Source organism: Theropithecus gelada, unplaced genomic scaffold (assembly GCF_003255815.1).
Source record: "Theropithecus gelada isolate Dixy unplaced genomic scaffold, Tgel_1.0 HiC_scaffold_15883, whole genome shotgun sequence".
In the NCBI taxonomy this organism is placed as follows: Eukaryota; Metazoa; Chordata; class Mammalia; order Primates; family Cercopithecidae; genus Theropithecus; species Theropithecus gelada.
The window spans coordinates 5,138,233-5,156,563 of NW_020257640.1; the positions used below are offsets into that span (position 1 = coordinate 5,138,233).

At 40.7% G+C, this 18,331-nt stretch overlaps 1 protein-coding gene across 1 annotated transcript in view; it reads right to left on the reverse strand.

The window, feature by feature from the left end:
* Positions 1-4,905: 4,905 nt before the first annotated feature.
* LOC112617130 (5-hydroxytryptamine receptor 5B-like) overlaps positions 4,906-18,331 on the reverse strand; it is a 39,673-nt gene continuing 26,247 nt past the window's right edge. The window contains 1 exon segment of the mRNA XM_025373858.1: positions 4,906-5,584. Coding sequence (XP_025229643.1) covers positions 5,249-5,584 — 336 coding nt within the window. The 3' untranslated portion in view covers positions 4,906-5,248.

Genomic DNA, 18,331 nt, shown 5'->3' on the forward strand with positions numbered 1-18,331 from the left:
CTCAGGTAGGAGCATACGCAGCAGGTGAGTTTGAGGAACATGAAGGGGACCTGTGTGCGGAGCCACTGGAGGGTTTTTGAGAAGGAAATCAATGCGATCTGGGTTCATTTTTTTGTTTGTTTTGAGATGGTGTTTCGCTCTCGTTGCCCAGGCTGGGGTGCAGTGGCGCAATCTTGGCTCACCACAACCTCCACCTCCTGGGTTCAAGCAATTTCCTGCCTCAGCCTCCCGAGTAACTGGGATTACAGGCATGTGCCACCACACCTGGCTATTTTTATATTTTTAGTAGAGATGGGGTTTCTCCACGTTGGTCAGGCTGGTCTCGAACTCCTGACCTCAGCCGATCCATCCACCTCAGCCTCCCAAAGTTCTAGGATTATAGGTATGAGCCCCTGTGCCCGGCCAATCTGTTCATTTTAATAGGCATCCCTACACTGAGTGCGGTGGCTCATGCCTGTAATCCCAGCACTTTGGGAGGCCGAGAAGGGGTGATCGCTTGAGCCCAGGAGTTCAAGACTAGCCTGGGCAATATGGCAAAACCCCATCTTTACTAAAAATACAAAAAATTAGCCAGGTGTGGTGGAGCACAACTGTAGTCCAAGCTACTCAGGAGGCAGAGGTGGGAGGATGGGTTGAGCCTGGGAAGTCAAGGCTGCAGAGAGGCATGATCACACCGCTACACTCCGGCCTGGGCGACAGAGTAAGACTGTCTCCAAAAAAAAAAAAAAAAAAAAAAGGATCCCTCTGGAGGCTGTGTTGACTATGGGGAGGGCAGGGCATACTCCAGATTTAAATATAAAATGAAAGTTTTATGAGATAATACTTCCCCTTTTAATACAACACTCTGATTTTTTTTTTCCTGTTTTGAAAATGCTGAGCATTGAAGTGCTGCTTTCCATCATCCCGTCATAGCAGATGCCTTTTTATGGCAGGTGAAATGTACTTCCCCTTGACTTTGGGCTTTTGCTTGTCCTATGGGTTGTTAGCTGACTTGATACAAGTTTTGAAAGTATGCTTGCACGGATGGGTTTACCTTCTTGCCTTTCTCTCTTGAGAAGTACCCTGTTGGCCCAAGGACAGGATGAAGGACAAATAGAGCAGGCCTAGACACAACCTGCAGCTTGAAGCCAAGCCCAGAAGAGCCCTGCCTTAGATCAGTGAAATCCCAGCCAACTCAGGCATATAAGCAAGAAATAAAGATTTGCTGTGTACCACCGAGACGTCATAGTAATTGCACACGACTATTAAGAATGCAGCTGATTGAGCAAACCCCAAACTGGTTTTATGATAGGTTGTGACCTGGAGTTGAAAAGATACCTCTCCACACCACTCAGGTGAGGGGCCAGAAGAGCAGCCTTCTGGGAATGGGACCTACATGTGGAATAGACGCTCACAGAGCACAGCCATTGTAAGAATCCAAGTTCGCTCAGACAAGGCCAGGCATGGTAGCTCATGCCTATAATCCCAGCACTTTGGGAAGCCAAAGTGTGAGGACTGCTTGAGGCCAGGAGTTCAAGACCAGCCTGGGCAACATAGGAAGATCCTGTTTCTACACAAAAAAAGTTAAAAAAAAAAAAAATCCCTCAGATATGCCTGAAGAAACATGGAGGCCATATTCAAAGGGAGAAAAGTAGCATACTTCATGTGTTATAGATGACCAAATTAATAAAGCTCTTCCATTAGCCACATCCATCCTACAGACCTGGAACTTTGTGCAATTAAATTGTGACACCTTAGTGATAACTTAGAAAATAAATCCACACATGGCCGGGCGCAGTGGCTCACACCTGTAATCTCAGCACTTTGGGAGGGCGAGGAGGGCGGATCACGAGGTCAGGAGATCAGGACCATCCTGGCGAACACGGTGTAAACACTGCCTCTACTAAAAACAAAAAAAAATTAGCCGGGCGTGGAGGCGGGCGCCTGTAGTCCCAGCTACTGGGGAGGCTGAGGCAGGAGAATGGCGTGAACCCAGGAGGCGGAGCTTGCAGTGAGCCCAGATCGCGCCACTGCACTGCAGCCTGGGCGACAGAGCGAGACTCCGTTTCAAAAAAATAAATAAATAAATAAAGGAAAGAAAGAAAATAAATCCACACAGGGGAGAGATGAATTCCTCTAACAGCCTCCCAACTCCATCTTACTTATGTTCTATAGGCAAAGAGGATGGAGGGAGAACAGAGACATTACACTTACCAAGGATGTTCCTAGAATGTTAATTGGAAATCAGATGTGTTTTTGTCCCTAGAATTCCATTTCATATACTCTGAATTAAAAGGAATCATAAGTGCATCCTTGCATAAAGTCAATCATCAACTAATCCGTTTCAGGAATTCAACATTTTATAATTATTGTGAGCAGTTGAAGAAGGCTTACTAACTGAAGAAAAGTTTGAAGTCTAAAATGTCCCGCAGAAGTTGCCACCAAATTGGCAAGCAAATCGTTTTCTGTTAAGGAAATCTAAACATAAATGTGATTCCTTCTGCCCAGGATGCTTCCATAATGAGAGTACATTAAGTCAAAGCCCCTGCCAAATAAACAATAAACGCACACTATCCAATAGCAAGAGTAAACCAAAAAATTCTACAGGTGCCTACCCAACCATACCCAGACTCTCCTTGAAACCTCTTCCTGGAATCCAACTAGAATAATGCAAGAGGATTCACTATATCAGGTGCAGTCTGCAAAGGCTCATGTGGATCTCATGCTGCAAAATGCAAGCCACAGTTGAAACATGGAGTCTAGTCAGGTTTCTGTTAGGTTCCGTTCATCTTTCTCATGTTTGGAAACAGGCAGACTTGAGTCCAAATACCTGTCTGCTATGTATTCACTCTGTGACCATGCGCAAGCTACTCATCCTCTTAGAATATAGTTAGTGAGGATTATATTTACCTTATAGAGTGAATAGAGGAGTAAGTGATCATTTGTATATAAAACCCAGTACAACAGTTATGCATGATGGGTGCTCAATAAACACTACTTTTAAAATTTATTCCCGAATGTGCATTTTATGAAGGGAGAGATGGGGAGATTATTAATACCCCCTATTATCTTTCAGTCAATGAGGGAAGATTCTCAGTAGACCCAAGATTGAGCTCTGACCCTTAAAAGACAACAGTGATGGATGACTGAGTGTATCATTTGACTGGTAACTACATACCTGTTCCACCTCCTCCAGGTTGTCAGTCACCTGCTTATTAATTTCTTCCCTGCCTTAATTCACGAGATATGAGGTGGCTTGTAGGAAACAAGCAGAACAACAGTAAACTATAAACTGAACATAAAACACTAAGATAGGGAAATCTAAAATTGGAATTATAAACTGGCTGGAAACATTATACACAAATAAGTAGGCTACTGGGTTTTATATAAATTCCAGAGTTAAGCCAACAATTTGGTTCTGTGCTGCTTCCTTATCAAAATAAAAATGGAAACACAGTCAATAATCCTGATTGTCATGAAAAGAAAACATGACTTCGCAAAGAATGTAATAGGATGATTAACTGCATCATTATGTGAAATGCACTGATGCGTTTTATAAGAATATTTCCTGTATCTTCCAATGAAAAAGAACAGAATTCCAAAACACAACTCCAAGAAGGCTGTCCAGGGTACCACACTAATTACCTTCATGATGCCCAATCTCTAGCAACAATGGAATGGTTGGACCATGTATTCTTGCCAGACTCTTCAGAATTCCTTCATTTAACAGGGTTGGTACCTATCAGAGCTGGAACTGTATATGACTTGAGGTTATACTGGTGCACGATCCACAATTGCAAAAATACAAATTGTTGAGAAAACAAGTGTTTGTAATTCATTTTACAACACAACTGATCTGACCCAAATGACCTGCACTAATATGAGGCTATTTCTAGTCCTTTTCTCACAGTGTATATATTCATACATCTTACTGCAGAAATACTCAATTATTGATTACATGCTGCTGTCCTAGACCCAGTCAGGGGTGTTTTCTAATGTATGGACTATACCATAAATGTTTATATACTATATATGCCTAAAACCCAAAAAATAATTCTAGATTCTGAAACACATCTGGTCCCAAAGACTTTGGAAAAGGAACTATGGACCTGTATTCTCTAATAAACCTTAAAATATTGGTACGATTTAGCGTAAGGGTGAAGAATATCTGTATAACTCAGATATGAAATGAACCACTGGTGGAGCAGATCCTTTGTACAAATTAAAAAGCCTAATCAATAGGCAGCTATTCTGCCTCCAAAATGAGGTAAACTGGGACCAAGATGATGTAGTCCATGCCTTGGATTCCTATACATCTGGGCCACATTTAACATTTTCTGGAAGGCCATGAGTCACTATGGCAGTTTTGGGTGGGGGTGAGGGGTTGTTGGTTTTGAATCCTACAATAGGCATCATTTTTCCTATCTCGGTGTCATATGCAGGTATGTGTCCACCATAAGAATGATTCTGAGTCTAGAAATGAATTACCTGGCAAGCTTTAAAAAACACTGTTGCCTGGGGTTTCACCTCCCAGAAATACCAATTTAGTTGGCCTAAAGAGCAACCTGAATATCCAGAAGTATCTCTCACTGATGAAAAGAAAGTCATCTAGACAACTGAAGAGATGGATTACCAGACCTCTTCTTTGAGAGCCTGATGCAGTAGGTATGGTTTGCACTGAACATCTTTTTTTTAAAGCAAAACTTCAGGGATCCTCATCTTCTCACAAATTGGCATACACTATCCTGTTGGGGAAGCGTAAGAGCCTGGGGAAGATAAGCTAAGTAAGGTGAATAAAAGAGGTAGAGAGGGCTCTTCCACAAAGGAGAAAGTCTTCTGAGTGGGCCACCAAACACACCACTGGGGCCATGTGCTGAGAACAGCCCTCTGAGGAATATACTATTGACAAAAGAAAAGCAAATCAGCTTCAACTCTTGCGTTAATTTTAAATAATCAACAGTAGCTGCCTAGAGTGCTGTCCTGGAAAGGATTCTGAGACCAGGTTCCTGCTCAGTGGGGAGCCAAGCCATGACCAATTGGCAATGTCTGCCATGCACATGGGAAGAAGGCATAGTTACAACATCTGCCAGACCTATGCTGTCTTTCTTGAGAGCCTTGGCTCTGCTGCTTCTACAGTCCAAGTCCAATGGTATAACTCTCAAGACAGCATTAGCACTCAGCTGTGGAGGGAAGGATCTCAGATCACTGATGAAAAAGTCCAAATTTCCTTCCTCCTTACAATCTACCCACGTCTCTCTAACCCCTGTGTTCATCTCTGCTTAATAAATAGGCTCTTGAAGGCATTGTTGTAGTTCTTGTTAAAAGCTGTGTAAATCAGGGGGTTGAAGAAAGAATTGGAGTAGCCAAGCCACAGAAATATGCTTTTCCAGATGGAGGGCAGGCTGCAGGCACAGAGTGGACTGATGAACTCCGTCAGGAAGAAGGGGATCCAGCACAGCACAAACACGCCAATCAGAATTCCCACCATCATGGTTGCTCGCTTCTCCTTCTGCTCCCGCCAGGAGTCTCCGCTCGCCTGGAAGGCCACCGTTGCTCTGCAATGTGCGGTGAACACCATTTTGGCCTCATCAGGTGCTTCCTTTACCTTGCAACAAAGAAAATCCCAGCACTTTGGGAGGCCGAGACGGGCGGATCACGAGGTCAGGAGACCGAGACCATCCTGGCTAACACGGTGAAACCCCGTCTCTACTAAGAAATACAAAAAATAGCCGGGCGAGGTGGCGGGCGCCTGTAGTCCCAGCTACTCGGGAGGCTGAGGCAGGAGAATGGCGTGAACCCGGGAGGCGGAGCTTGCAGTGAGCTGAGATCCGGCCACTGCACTCCAGCCTGGGCGACAGAGCGAGACTCCGTCTCAAGAAAAGAAAGAAAAAGAAAATAATGGAATTAAAAAATAAAACAGAAAAACAAGGAAGAAGCTGAACAAACCAGAAAGACAACAACTCCTCTTAGACTTGTCAGAGAAGTGAGATCACAGGGCTACATGCTGCTCCAAAAATGGTCAGGTGAATATAGAGCATCACCACTTACCAGAGCAAAAACCCACAACCAGAAACTTCTGCAGGAACCAGTGCCGGGGTAAGAAAACGTAAGCTCTAAACTGACAAATTGCTGGAGGCTCAGTGTGGAAAAATCTGACAGTTAAAAAATCCAGGAAGACTTAGTCATGGAGTGGGGTAGAGGGTAGAGGTGTACATTTTTATGTTTTATTGTTTCCAGGATCTCTCTCAAGTCCTCACAGTAAATACTGGAGAAAAATCACCTTGTGCTTTTGGCAAGGGGAAGGGAAAGGAATCCATTTTGAAATATGCCAAACCATTCTGTTCTTTTTTTTTTTTTTTAGAGGCGGAGTCTTCACTCTGTCCCCCAGGCTGGAGTGCAGTGGCACCATCTTGGCTCACTGCAAGCTACGCCTCCCGGGTTCACGCCATTCTCCTGCCTCAGCCTCCCGAGTAGCTGGGACTACAGGCACCCGCCACCTCGCCCTGCTAATTTTTTTGTATTTTAGTAGGGACGGGGTTTCACCGTGTTAGCCAGGATGGCCTCGATCTCCTGACCTCGTGATCCGCCCGCCTCAGCCTCCCAAAGTTCAGGGATTACAGGCGTGAGCCACCGCGCCCGGCCAACCATTCTGTTCTTAATAGGGCCTATCCTCATGAGATTAACTTACCAGAGCCTAACCTGAGGGCTTTTATCAGAGCCCAGTCTACCTGGAGGAAGGGAAATACCCACCTCCAGTCCCCTGTAGCCATCCTGCCCCACCTAAGGGGGAAGTAGGACTGAGAAGCACTAGTAAAGTTTACAGTCCAGGCACACAGGCTAAAAAACAACTGAGACCCTAATCACAGGACTACAGAACACTTCCCCTTCTCCCATACCTCACCACCATATTAACTAAAGGTCCATCTACCACAGTTCCTTTTACCCAGTGCATCATGTCTACCTTTCAACAAAAAAATTACAAAGCACACTAAAAGGCAAACAACACAGTTTGAAGACTGAACAAGCATGAAACCAGTCATAGATGGCTATGATGTGAGAATTATCAGACAAGGAATTTTTTTTAAACTATGATTAATAACAGCTTTAAAATAAAAAGAAGACAACATGCAAGAAAGATGAGTAATGTAAAGCAAAGAAATTGAAATTCTAAAAAAAGAATTTTTTAAATGTTAGATATCAAAACACCAACAGAAAGGAAGTTTCCCTTTCATAAGTTCATTAGTAGACTGGGCACAGATGAGGAAGGAATCTCTGAACTTCAGGATATGACATTAGAAACTTTTGAAACCAAAACACAAATAGAAAAAAAGATGTATAAAAATAGAAGAGTCCAGAGTGGTGAGACAACTACAAAAGTTGTAAATACACTTAATGAGAATACCAGAAGGAGAACAAAAGGAATATAAGCAGTATTTGAAGCAATGATGACTGAGAATGCCCCCTAGTTAATATTAGACACCACGCCACAGATCCAAGGAGGTTAAAGAAGAATAAATACCGGATATAAAATACAGACACCTAGGCATGTCATATTTAAACTTGAGAAAAGCAAAAATAAAGACAAAAATCTTGGAAGAAGCCAAAGGGAAAACCTATAGATAGCAAAGATATGCATTACATCCAGCTTCTCTTCAGAAACCATACAAGCAAGAAGAGTGTGAGGTAAAATGTTTAAAGCATTGAGAGAAAAAAAATCCACCAACCTAGAATTCTATATCTTGGAAAATTATCCTTTAAAAATGAAGGAGAAAAAAAAAAAACATTTATCAGACAAAAATCAAGGGAATTTGTTGCCAGTAGACCTGCCTTGGAAGAAGTGTTAAAGGAAGTTCTTCAGAAAAGGAAAATTATATATCAGAAACTCAGATTTGTGTAAAGAAAGGAAGAGCATCAGATAATTAATAAGTAAAGATAGAATAAAAACTTTTATTTTTCTTATTTGATCTAACAAGTTCAAAAAATAATAGCAACAATGTATTTGAAGATATATATACACACACACACAAACACACTTATGTAAGCTAGATGTAAGTGAAATGAATGATAGCAAGATACAAGAAATGGGAGCGAGGGATTAGAATTATTGTGTTATTATGAGGTATGTGTTCTACCCATGAAATAATATAGTGTTATTTGAAAATGGACCTGGATTAGTTGTAAATGTGTATTGCAAACTCAAGGGTCAACCACTAAAAAAAAAGTGAAGAAGTGTAACTAATACGCTAAAAAAGGAGAAATGAAATAATATTCTCAATTAAAACTATAAAGGGCAGAGCTGTACACAGTGGCACAGACCTATAATCCCAGCTACTCAGGAGGCTGAGGCAGGAGGATTGCTTCAGGCTCAAGAGTTTGAGAACAGCCTGGGCAACATAACAAAATAAACAAACAAACAAGAAACCTACAAGGGGCAGAAAAAGAGTGCAAGAGAAAAATAGGAACAAAGAAAAAAGACAACAAATAGGAAACAGTAACAAAAATGGTAAATATTTATTTATGTCAGTAATCACCCCAAACATCATTGGTCTAAAGGCACCTACTAAAAGAGACTGTCAGAGTGGATCAAAAAACAAGATAACTATATGTTGTCTACAAGAAACCCACTTTAAACATAAAGACACATATAGATTAAATGTAAAGGGATGGAAAAAGATATACCATGCTAACACTAATCAAAAGAAAGAGGGAGTAGCTAATTTCATTTCAGGCAGAGCAAACTTCAAAGCAAAGAAAGTTGTCAGAGACAGAGGGGAACATTACACAATGATAAAGTCAGTACTCCAAGAAGACATAACAATTTTTAATGTGTATGTGCTTAAAAACAGAACCAAAATATATGAGGCAAAAACTGATAGAACTGCAAGAAGGAACAGATGACTTCATTATTATAGTTGGAGACTTCAACACTTCTGTATGATAAATGGACAAATAGAGCAGATAGAAAATCATTAAAGACATAGTTGAACTCAAAAACACCATCAGTCACGTAATATAATTGACATCTATAGACTACACAGCCTACAACAGTAGATTACACATTCCTCTCAAGCTCACCTAGAACATTCACCAAGGCAGACCACATTTGGCCATAAAACACACTTTAACAAATTTAAAAGAAGAGAAAGCATACAAAGTCTGGCTTTTTTTCTTTCTTTCTTTCACAAAAAGAATAGAAAATCCTCAAATACTTGGAAACTTAAAAATCACTTTGAAATAGCACATGGGTCAAAGAAAAAAATTGATGAAAATTTTAAAATATTTTCAAGTAAATGAAAATGAAAACATCAAAATTTGTGTGATGCTGCAAAATAGTACTTAGATGAAAATTTATAACACTTTATATATTTATATATGTATTAGAACAAACATCTAAAATCATTAATCTAAGCTTTCACCTGAGGAAACTGATGAAATAAAGGGCAAATTAAATCCAAAATAAGCAGAAGAAAAAGAAAAATTAGAGCAGAAATCAACGTGTGAAAACAGGAAATCCATAGAGAAGACCAATGAAACCAAAAGCAGATTCTTTGAATAAATAAATAAAATTAATAAACTCTAGCCAGGCTAAGAAAAAATCTACCAAATTATAGTACCAGAAATGAAAGAGGAGATAACACTATAGATCCCATGGACATTAAATGGACAAAGGAGGCTGGGCATGGTGGCTCAAGCCTGTAATCCCAACACTTTGGGAGGCCAAGGCAGGTGGATCACAAGGTCAGGAGTTCGAGACCAGTCTGGCCAACATGGTGAGGCCCCATCTCTACTAAAAATACAAAAATTAGCTGGCTGTGGTGGCGTGTGCCTGTAATCCCAGCTACTCAGGAGGCTGAGACAGGAGAATCATTTGAACCCAGGAGGTAGAGGTTGCAGTGAGCTGAGATCATGCCACTGCACTCCAGCCTGGGTGACAGAGCAAGACTCCATCTCGGGATTAAAAAAAAAAAAAAAAAAAAAAAAAAAGACAATGGATTGCTGTGAACAACTCTATGCTCACAAATTTGATAACGTAGATTAAATGGACCAATCCCTTCAAAGACACAAGCTTGAGAGACATAAGCCGCCAAAACTCACACAAGAAGAAATAGAAAATCTGAATAGGCCCATAGCTACTAAATATAGTGAATTAATAATTAATAACCTTTCAAAACAGAGAACACCAAGCCCAGATTGATTCACTGGAAAACTGCATTAAACATTTTAAGGAAGAAATTATACCAATTCTCAACAATCTCTTTCAGGAAATACAAACCGAAGGGAATACTTTCTAACACATTCTGTGGGGCAACATTATCCTAATACCCAAATCAGCCAAGGACAGTAAAACTACAGATCAGTATCTCATGAACATGGATACAAAAATTCTCAACAAATATTACCAAATTAATCCAACAATGTACAAAAAGAAAATTATACACCACAATCAAGTGGAATCTATCCCAGGTATGCAATTCTTGTTCAACATTCAAAAATCAATTAATATAATCTGGCACATCAATAGGCTAAAAAAGAAAAAAGTGTATAATAGTAATAGATACAAAAACAACATTTTTACAAAATCCAACACCTACTCATGATTTTTTTTTTAAAAAAAGCTCTTAAGTAGGAAGAGAGGTAGGGGGACTTCATCAACTTGATACAGAATATCTACCAAAAAATCTACAGCTGCCATCACACTTAATGATGAGAAACTCAAAGCTTCTCACTGAGGTCAGGGATAGGCAGGGATGTCCCTCCTCACCACTGCTTTTCAGGATCATATTCAAAAGTCCTAACTAATGCAATAAGACAAGAAAAGGAAATAAAAAGTGTACAGATTGGGAAGGAAGAAATAAAACTGCCCTTTTCTCACAGATCACATGATTATCTATGTAGAAAATCTGAAAGAATCAACCAAAAAAAAAAACACCCTTGGAACTATTATAATAAGTGATTATAGCAGGATTGCCAGATACAGCGTTAATACAAAAAAAAATTGAACATTTTCTTGTATACTAACAATGCACAAGTAAAAATGATGCCATTTACATTAGCATCTGAAAAATGAAATAGGCATAAATCTAACAAAATATGTAGAAGATCTTTATAGCAGCATGATTTATAACCCTTTGGGTATATACCCAGTAATGGGATGGCTGGGTCATATGGTACATCTAGTTCTAGATCCTTGAGGAATTGCCATACTGTTTTCCATAATGGTTGCACTAGTTTACAATCCCACCAACAGTGTAAAAGTGTTCCTATTTCTCCACATCCTCTCCAGCACCTGTTGTTTCCTGACTTTTGAATGATCGCCATTCTAACTGGTGTGAGATGGTATCTCATTGTGGTTTTGATTTGCATTTCTGTGATGGCCAGTGATGATGAGCATTTTTTCATGTGTCTGTTGGCTGTATGAATGTCTTCTTTTGAGAAATGTCTGTTCATATCCTTTGCCCACTTTTTGATGGGGTTGTTTTTTTTTTTCTTGTAAATTTGTTTGAGTTCTTTGTAGGTTCTGGATATTAGCCCTTTGTCAGATGAGTAGATTGCAAAAATGTTCTCCCATTCTGTAGGTTGCCTGTTCACTCTGATGGTAGTTTCTTTTGCTGTGCAGAAGCTCTTTAGTTTAATGAGATCCCATGTGTCAATTTTGGCTTTTGCTGCCATTGCTTTTGGTGTTTTAGACATGAAGTCTTTGCCCATGCCTATGTCCTGAATGGTACTACCTAGGTTTTCCTCTAGGGTTTTTATGGTTTTAGGTCTAACATTTAAGTCTCTAATCCATCTTGAATTAATTTTCGTATAAGGAGTAAGGAAAGGATCCAGTTTCAGCTTTCTACTTATGGCTAGTCAATTTTCCCAGCACCATTTATTAAATAAGGAATCCTTTCCCCATTTCTTGTTTCTCTCAGGTTTGTCAAAGATCAGATGGCTGTAGATGTGTGGTATTATTTCTGAGGACTGTTCTGTTCCATTGGTCTATATCTCTGTTTTGGTACCAGTACCATGCTGTTTTGGTTACTGTAGCCTTGTAGCATAGTTTGAAGTCAGGTAGCGTGATGCCTCCAGCTTTGTTCTTTTGACTTAGGATTGTCTTGGAGATGCGGGGTCTTTTTTGGTTCCATATGAACCTTAAAGCACTTTTTTCCAATTCTGTGAAGAAACTCGTTGGTAGCTTAATGGGGATGGCATTGAATGTATAAATAACCTTGGGCAGTATGGCCATTTTCACGATATTGATTCTTCCTATCCATGAGCATGGTATGTTCTTCCATTTGTTTGTGTCCTCTTTTATTTCACTGAGCAGTGGTTTGTAGTTCTCCTTGAAGAGGTCCTTTACATCCCTTGTCAGTTGGATTCCTAGGTATTTTATTCTCTTGGAAGCAATTGTGAATGGAAGTTCATTCATGATTTGGCTCTCTGTTTGTCTGTTACTGGTGTATAAGAATGCTTGTGATTTTTGCACATTAATTTTGTGTCCTGAGACTTTGCTGAAGTTGCTTATCAGCTTAAGGAGATTTTGGGCTGAGACAATGGGATTTTCTAAATATACAATCATGTCATCTGCAAAGAGGGACAATTTGACTTCTTCTTTTCCTAACTGAATACCCTTGATTTCTTTCTCTTGCCTGATTGCCCTAGCCAGAACTTCCAACACTATGTTGAATAGGAGTGGTGAGAGAGGGCATCCCTGTCTTGTGCCAGTTTTCAAAGGGAATTTTTCCAGTTTTTGCCCATTCAGTATGATATTGGCTGTGGGTTTGTCATAAATAGCTCTTATGATTTTGAGGTACGTTCCATCAATACCGAATTTATTGAGCGTTTTTAGCATGAAGGGCTGTTGAATTTTGTCAAAAGCCTTTTCTGCATCTATTGAGATAATCATGTGGTTCTTGTCTTTGGTTCTGTTTATATGCTGGATTATGTTTATTGATTTGCGAATGTTGAACCAGCCTTGTATCCCAGGGATGAAGCCCACTTGATCATGGTGGATAAGCTTTTTGATGTGCTGCTGAATCCGGTTTGCCAGTATTTTATTGAGGATTTTTGCATCGATGTTCATCAGGGATATTGGTCTAAAATTCTCTTTGTTGTGTCTCTGCCAGGCTTTGGTATCAGGATGATGTTGGTCTCATAAAATGAGTTAGGGAGGATTCCCTCTTTTTCTATTGATTGGAATAGTTTCAGAAGGAATGGTACCAGCTCCTCCTTGTACCTCTGGTAGAATTCAGCTGTGAATCCATCTGGTCCTGGACTTTTTTTGGTTGGTAGGCTATTAATTATTGCCTCAATTTCAGAGCCTGATATTGGTCTATTCAGGGATTCAACTTCTTCCTGGTTTAGTCTTGGAAGAGTGTAAGTGTCCAGGAAATTATCCATTTCTTCTAGATTTTCTAGTTTATTTGCGTAGAGGTATTTATAGTATTCTCTGATGGTAGTTTGTATTTCTGTGGGGTCGGTGGTGATATCCCCTTTATCATTTTTTATTGCGTCTATTTGATTCTTCTCTCTTTTCAAGAAAATGTGGCACATATACACCATGGAATACTATGCAGCCATAAAAAAGGATGAGTTTGTGTCCTTTGTAGGGACATGGATGCAGCTGGAAACCATCATTCTTAGCAAACTATCACAAGAACAGAAAACCAAACACCGCATGTTCTCACTCATAGGTGGGAACTGAACAATGAGATCCCTTGGACTCGGGAAGGGGAACATCACACACCAGGGCCTATCATGGGGAGGGGGAGGGGGGAGGGATTGCATTGGGAGTTATACCTGATGTAAATGACGAGTTGATGGGTGCTGATGAGTTGATGGGTACAGCACAGCATCATGGCACAAGTATACATATGTAACAAACCTGCACGTTATGCACATGTACCCTAGAACTTAAAGTATAATAATAATAAAAAATAAATTTAAAAAAAGAAAAAAAATATGTAGAAGATCTGTATGAAGAAAACTGTAAGACTCTAATGAAATAAATCAAAGAACCACATAAATTGAGATATTCTTGTTCATGGATGGGAAGACTCAATCATGTCAAGATGTGAGTTCTTTCCAATTTGATTCAATGCAGTTCTGATCAAAACTTCAGGAAGTTATTTTGTGGATATTGACAAACTAATTCTAAAGTTTATGTGGAGAAGCAAAAGACCTAGAATAGCCAACACAATATTGAAGGAAAAGAATTTTGGAGGATTAATACTACTTGACTTGAGGACATACTATAAAGCTTCAGCAAGTAAGACAGTGGCATTGGTGAAAAAATAGTGACAATAGATCAATGGAACAGAAATGAGAGCCCAGAAATAGACCCACATAAATACAGTCAACTGACCTTTGATGAAGGAGGAAAGGCAATAAACAATAGAGAAAAGATCGTCTGCTTAACAAATAGTGCTTTAACAACTAGATATTCATAGGAAAAGAAAAATTAATCTAGAACTAGACCTTACACCCTTCACAAAAATTAACTGCAAATGGATCATAGGCTAAATGTAAAATGTGAAACTATGAAACTCCTAAAAGATAGCATAGGAAAAAAAAATTAGATGTCCTTAGGTTTGGTGATGACTTCTCAGATGCAATACTAAAGGCGCAATCCAGTAAAGAAAGAATTGACATGCTAGACTTCGTCAAAAACAACAACAAAAATCTGCTCTGTAAAAGACACTGACAAGAGGATCGAAAGATAAGCCGCAGTCTAGGAGAAAATATTTGCAAAAGACTTATCAGATAAAATACTGTTATCCAAAATACACAAAGAACTCTTAAAATTCAATGAGTATGAACAACCCATTTAAAAAATGAGCCAGAAACCTTAATAGACACCTCAAAGAAGATATACAGATGGCATAAAAACATTTGAAAAGGTGTTCCACAGCATATGTCATCAGGGAAACAGCAAAGTAAAACAGTGAGATACCACTACACACCTACTAGAATAGTCAAAATCCAGAAAGCTGATGGCACCAAACACTGGTGAGGATGTGGAGCAACAGGAACCCTCATTTATTGCTGGTGGGAATGGAAAATGGTACAGCCACCTTGGAAGACTCTTTTGTGACTTCTTACAAAACTCAGCATACTCTTACCATACAATGCAGCAATCATGATCCTTGGTATTGACCCAAAGGAGTTGAAAACAATATCCACACAAAAACCTGCACACAGATGTTTATGGCAGTGCAGCTTTATTTGTAATTGCCAAAACATATGGAAGCAACCAAGATGCCCTTCAGTAAGTGGATGGATAAACTGTGGTACATCCAGACAGTGAAATATTATTCAGTGACAAACAGAAAAGAACTATCAAGCCATGGGAAGGCAATGAGAAAACTACATATTGCTCAGTAAAAAGAAAAGCAAATCTGAAAAGGGTACATACTGTATTATTCCAATTATATGGCATTCTGGAAAAGGCAAAACAACTGAGACAATAGAGAGTCAGTGGTTGCTAGAGGTTGGGATGAGTAAGCAAAGCATAAAGGATTTTTAGGGCAGAAAAACTACTCTGTAGGATACTACAGTGGTGGATACATATCGTTATACATTTGTCCAAACCTACAGAATGTGAACACAAAGAGTGAACACTCATGTAAACTATGGACTTTTCATGATAATTATTGTCACTGTCAATGTGGGTTTGTCAATTTTAACAAATGCGCTGCTATGGTGTGGGATGTTGATGGTGGGGGAGGTTGTATGTGTGTGGAGGTGGGGAGTATATGGCAACTCTCTTTTTACTTTCTATTCAATTTTGCTGGGAACCTAAAACTTCTATAAAAAATTAACTTTATTAATTTAAGTAAATAAGTAAAATATAGTACTTATCATGAGCTCAGATGCATTCAGGGTGGTATGGCCATAGACAAACTATAATACTGTATGATTAAAGTAATGGGAGGTTACTCCAGTCTTGTCCAGAACCTCTCCTCCAACTTCATTCAAAAGGCATTTATACCATAACCCATCAAACAATGTTAGGTGAAAAGGTTACTGAAACTGTAGGTTAAAATAATATCCAAAGATTCATCAAGGAGAGAGAATGATGGTCCCCATGACCTCAAATAATATGATATAAACAGGAAGGGGGGCGAGTAAGAGCGGGAGCCTTGGTGTCAGACCCAGGCTGGAGTCCCAGCACCACAGGGAAAGCTCGTCTCCCTTTCTGAGCCCGTTTCTCCAGCTGCAATGCTGGGTGATGAAAATCCTCTCCCCAGCTAAGGATGTCCTGCCAATGAATTGAGAATGCCTGACTGGGCCCAGCACTACTGCCTGGCGTATGTATTCACCTATTCTGTACACATGGAGTGGGCTTGAGGCTGGGACTAGGACCACTAATAGAACAAACCTCATCTTGCCCCTCAAAAAGGTTACAGCTAGACAGACAGTCTGTAAACATGAATATTGCAAGAGATTGTATAATCACTGTGGTAAACAGATTCAGTTTAAATTAGGTGATAATTCTGCACTGTCCAGCTTTATAAAAAGAAAACTGACTGTAAATGCCTTTGTGATCATAACTACCTTCCAATTCAGGAGCCTCAGGCATTACTCTCCACACCTTTCACCTCCATTTGTTGGTTAACTCCTGTTTACCTTCTGGGTCTCAGGTTAAAGACCACCAGTCCTCCCAGAGCCATCTTCCCTGATCCTCCAAAGTCAACCATGGCTCCCTGTTTGGTGCCATGTTTTCCTTTTTTTTTTTTTTTTTTCTTTTTGAGACGGAGTCTAGCTCTGTCGCCCAGGCTGGAGTGCAGTGGCCTGATCTCCACTCACTGCAAGCTCCTTCCCCCAGGTTCACGACATTCTCCTGCCTCAGCCCCCCTGAGTAGCGGGGACTAGAGGCGCCTGCCACCATGCCCAGCTAATTGTTTTATTTTTAGTAGAGATGGGGTTTCACAGTGTTCGCCAGGATGGTCTCGATCTCCTGACCTCGTGATCCACCCGCCTCGGCTTCCCAAAGTACTGGGATTACAGGTGTGAGCCACCGTGCCCGGCTTTTTTCTTTTTTTGCAGGGTCAAGCTGAAAAAAGGCAGTGTCTTCCTAGTACATTACCTACCTGGCAACAGCACTGGCACCCAGTGGGTGCCCAGCAAATATCTATCACTAATGGTGTATTGTTACAGCAGAGTGACCTGCATCTGTGTTTCTCTTCCTCCTCGGAATGCTGCCAGGGATGGCCTCAGGTACTCTGCCCGTACAGACACAGAGCCTCCCAGCAATGACTGTGTCTAGCTTTTCTGAGGCACAACTGGAAGCAACTATCAGGATGACCACTCAGCTGTGGGCACTTGACCTTGTTCATGGCTGACGCACTTGCCTCCTCTCACCTGCATCAGGGTGGCCAAAGCTGAGTGAGTGCAAGGGGCTCTGGTGTCCTGGCTTTCACAAGCTCAAGACTCCTCGTTCTCAATACTACCTTCAGATTCTGCATCTTCTGCTACTCCCCCCAGCACTCCCTGGATCTATTTGTGTTGTGCTGAACCCTTATTAACTTCAGTTGGGAAGGCACCAGGTTCAAGAGACTGAAGAAGAGACCAACAGCCAGCAAACGAGACATGGGGTTTTATCAAGGGCTTACATACAGGGGAGAGAGTCCAGTGGTGGTAGGCTGGGCAGGAGAACTATCTTGCCTTCAGAGGCGAGCTGGACAAGAAAACTGCAACCTCTTGCAAATAGCATGTAGTTTATATTGCATTTTCACTTAACACCCTCCTCTTAACAACCTCCACCTGGAAACCTTCATGTACCCCAAAACTCAGGGCCTGAATCCCCTGTATGGCCCATGTCCCACAGGATGGGATGGGACAGGGATTCAGCTGTCCTTCAGAGACAAGGAACAAATCTGCAGGTTGGCTACTGCTGGACTCCCTAGCTCAAAACACATTCAGGTGTATCTGCCATACAGGGTCATTCTATGGGCATGCTTAAGTTACTGTGTCAGATGCATTTACCCTACAATTTGGAAAATCATTCAGCCAGTCCGAAAATAGATCATGGAGATGAGGACAGAAAGTCCTTTCTTTTGCCACTATACATCCAGCATCCTTCCCACCTGCCACTTAGAGGGAAAGAGAACAAACAGTATCCCCCTCATCCGGGATGGCAAACACACACTTTCTGAAGAGGCAGCTGAGAACTGGCCTGCCAGCCAGAGACCCGCTTTAATGACCCATTCCAAGGTTTCCCAGTCCCCAGGCAGTGGGTGCTGCACGTCACCTTTTCCATTTACAAGAGGTAATACTGACACATCCACATTCTTGTAGACTCTCATCTTGTCACCAGAGGAAGTCTGAATGACAAAACGTGGCATCCTGAAATCAGCCCATGAATATT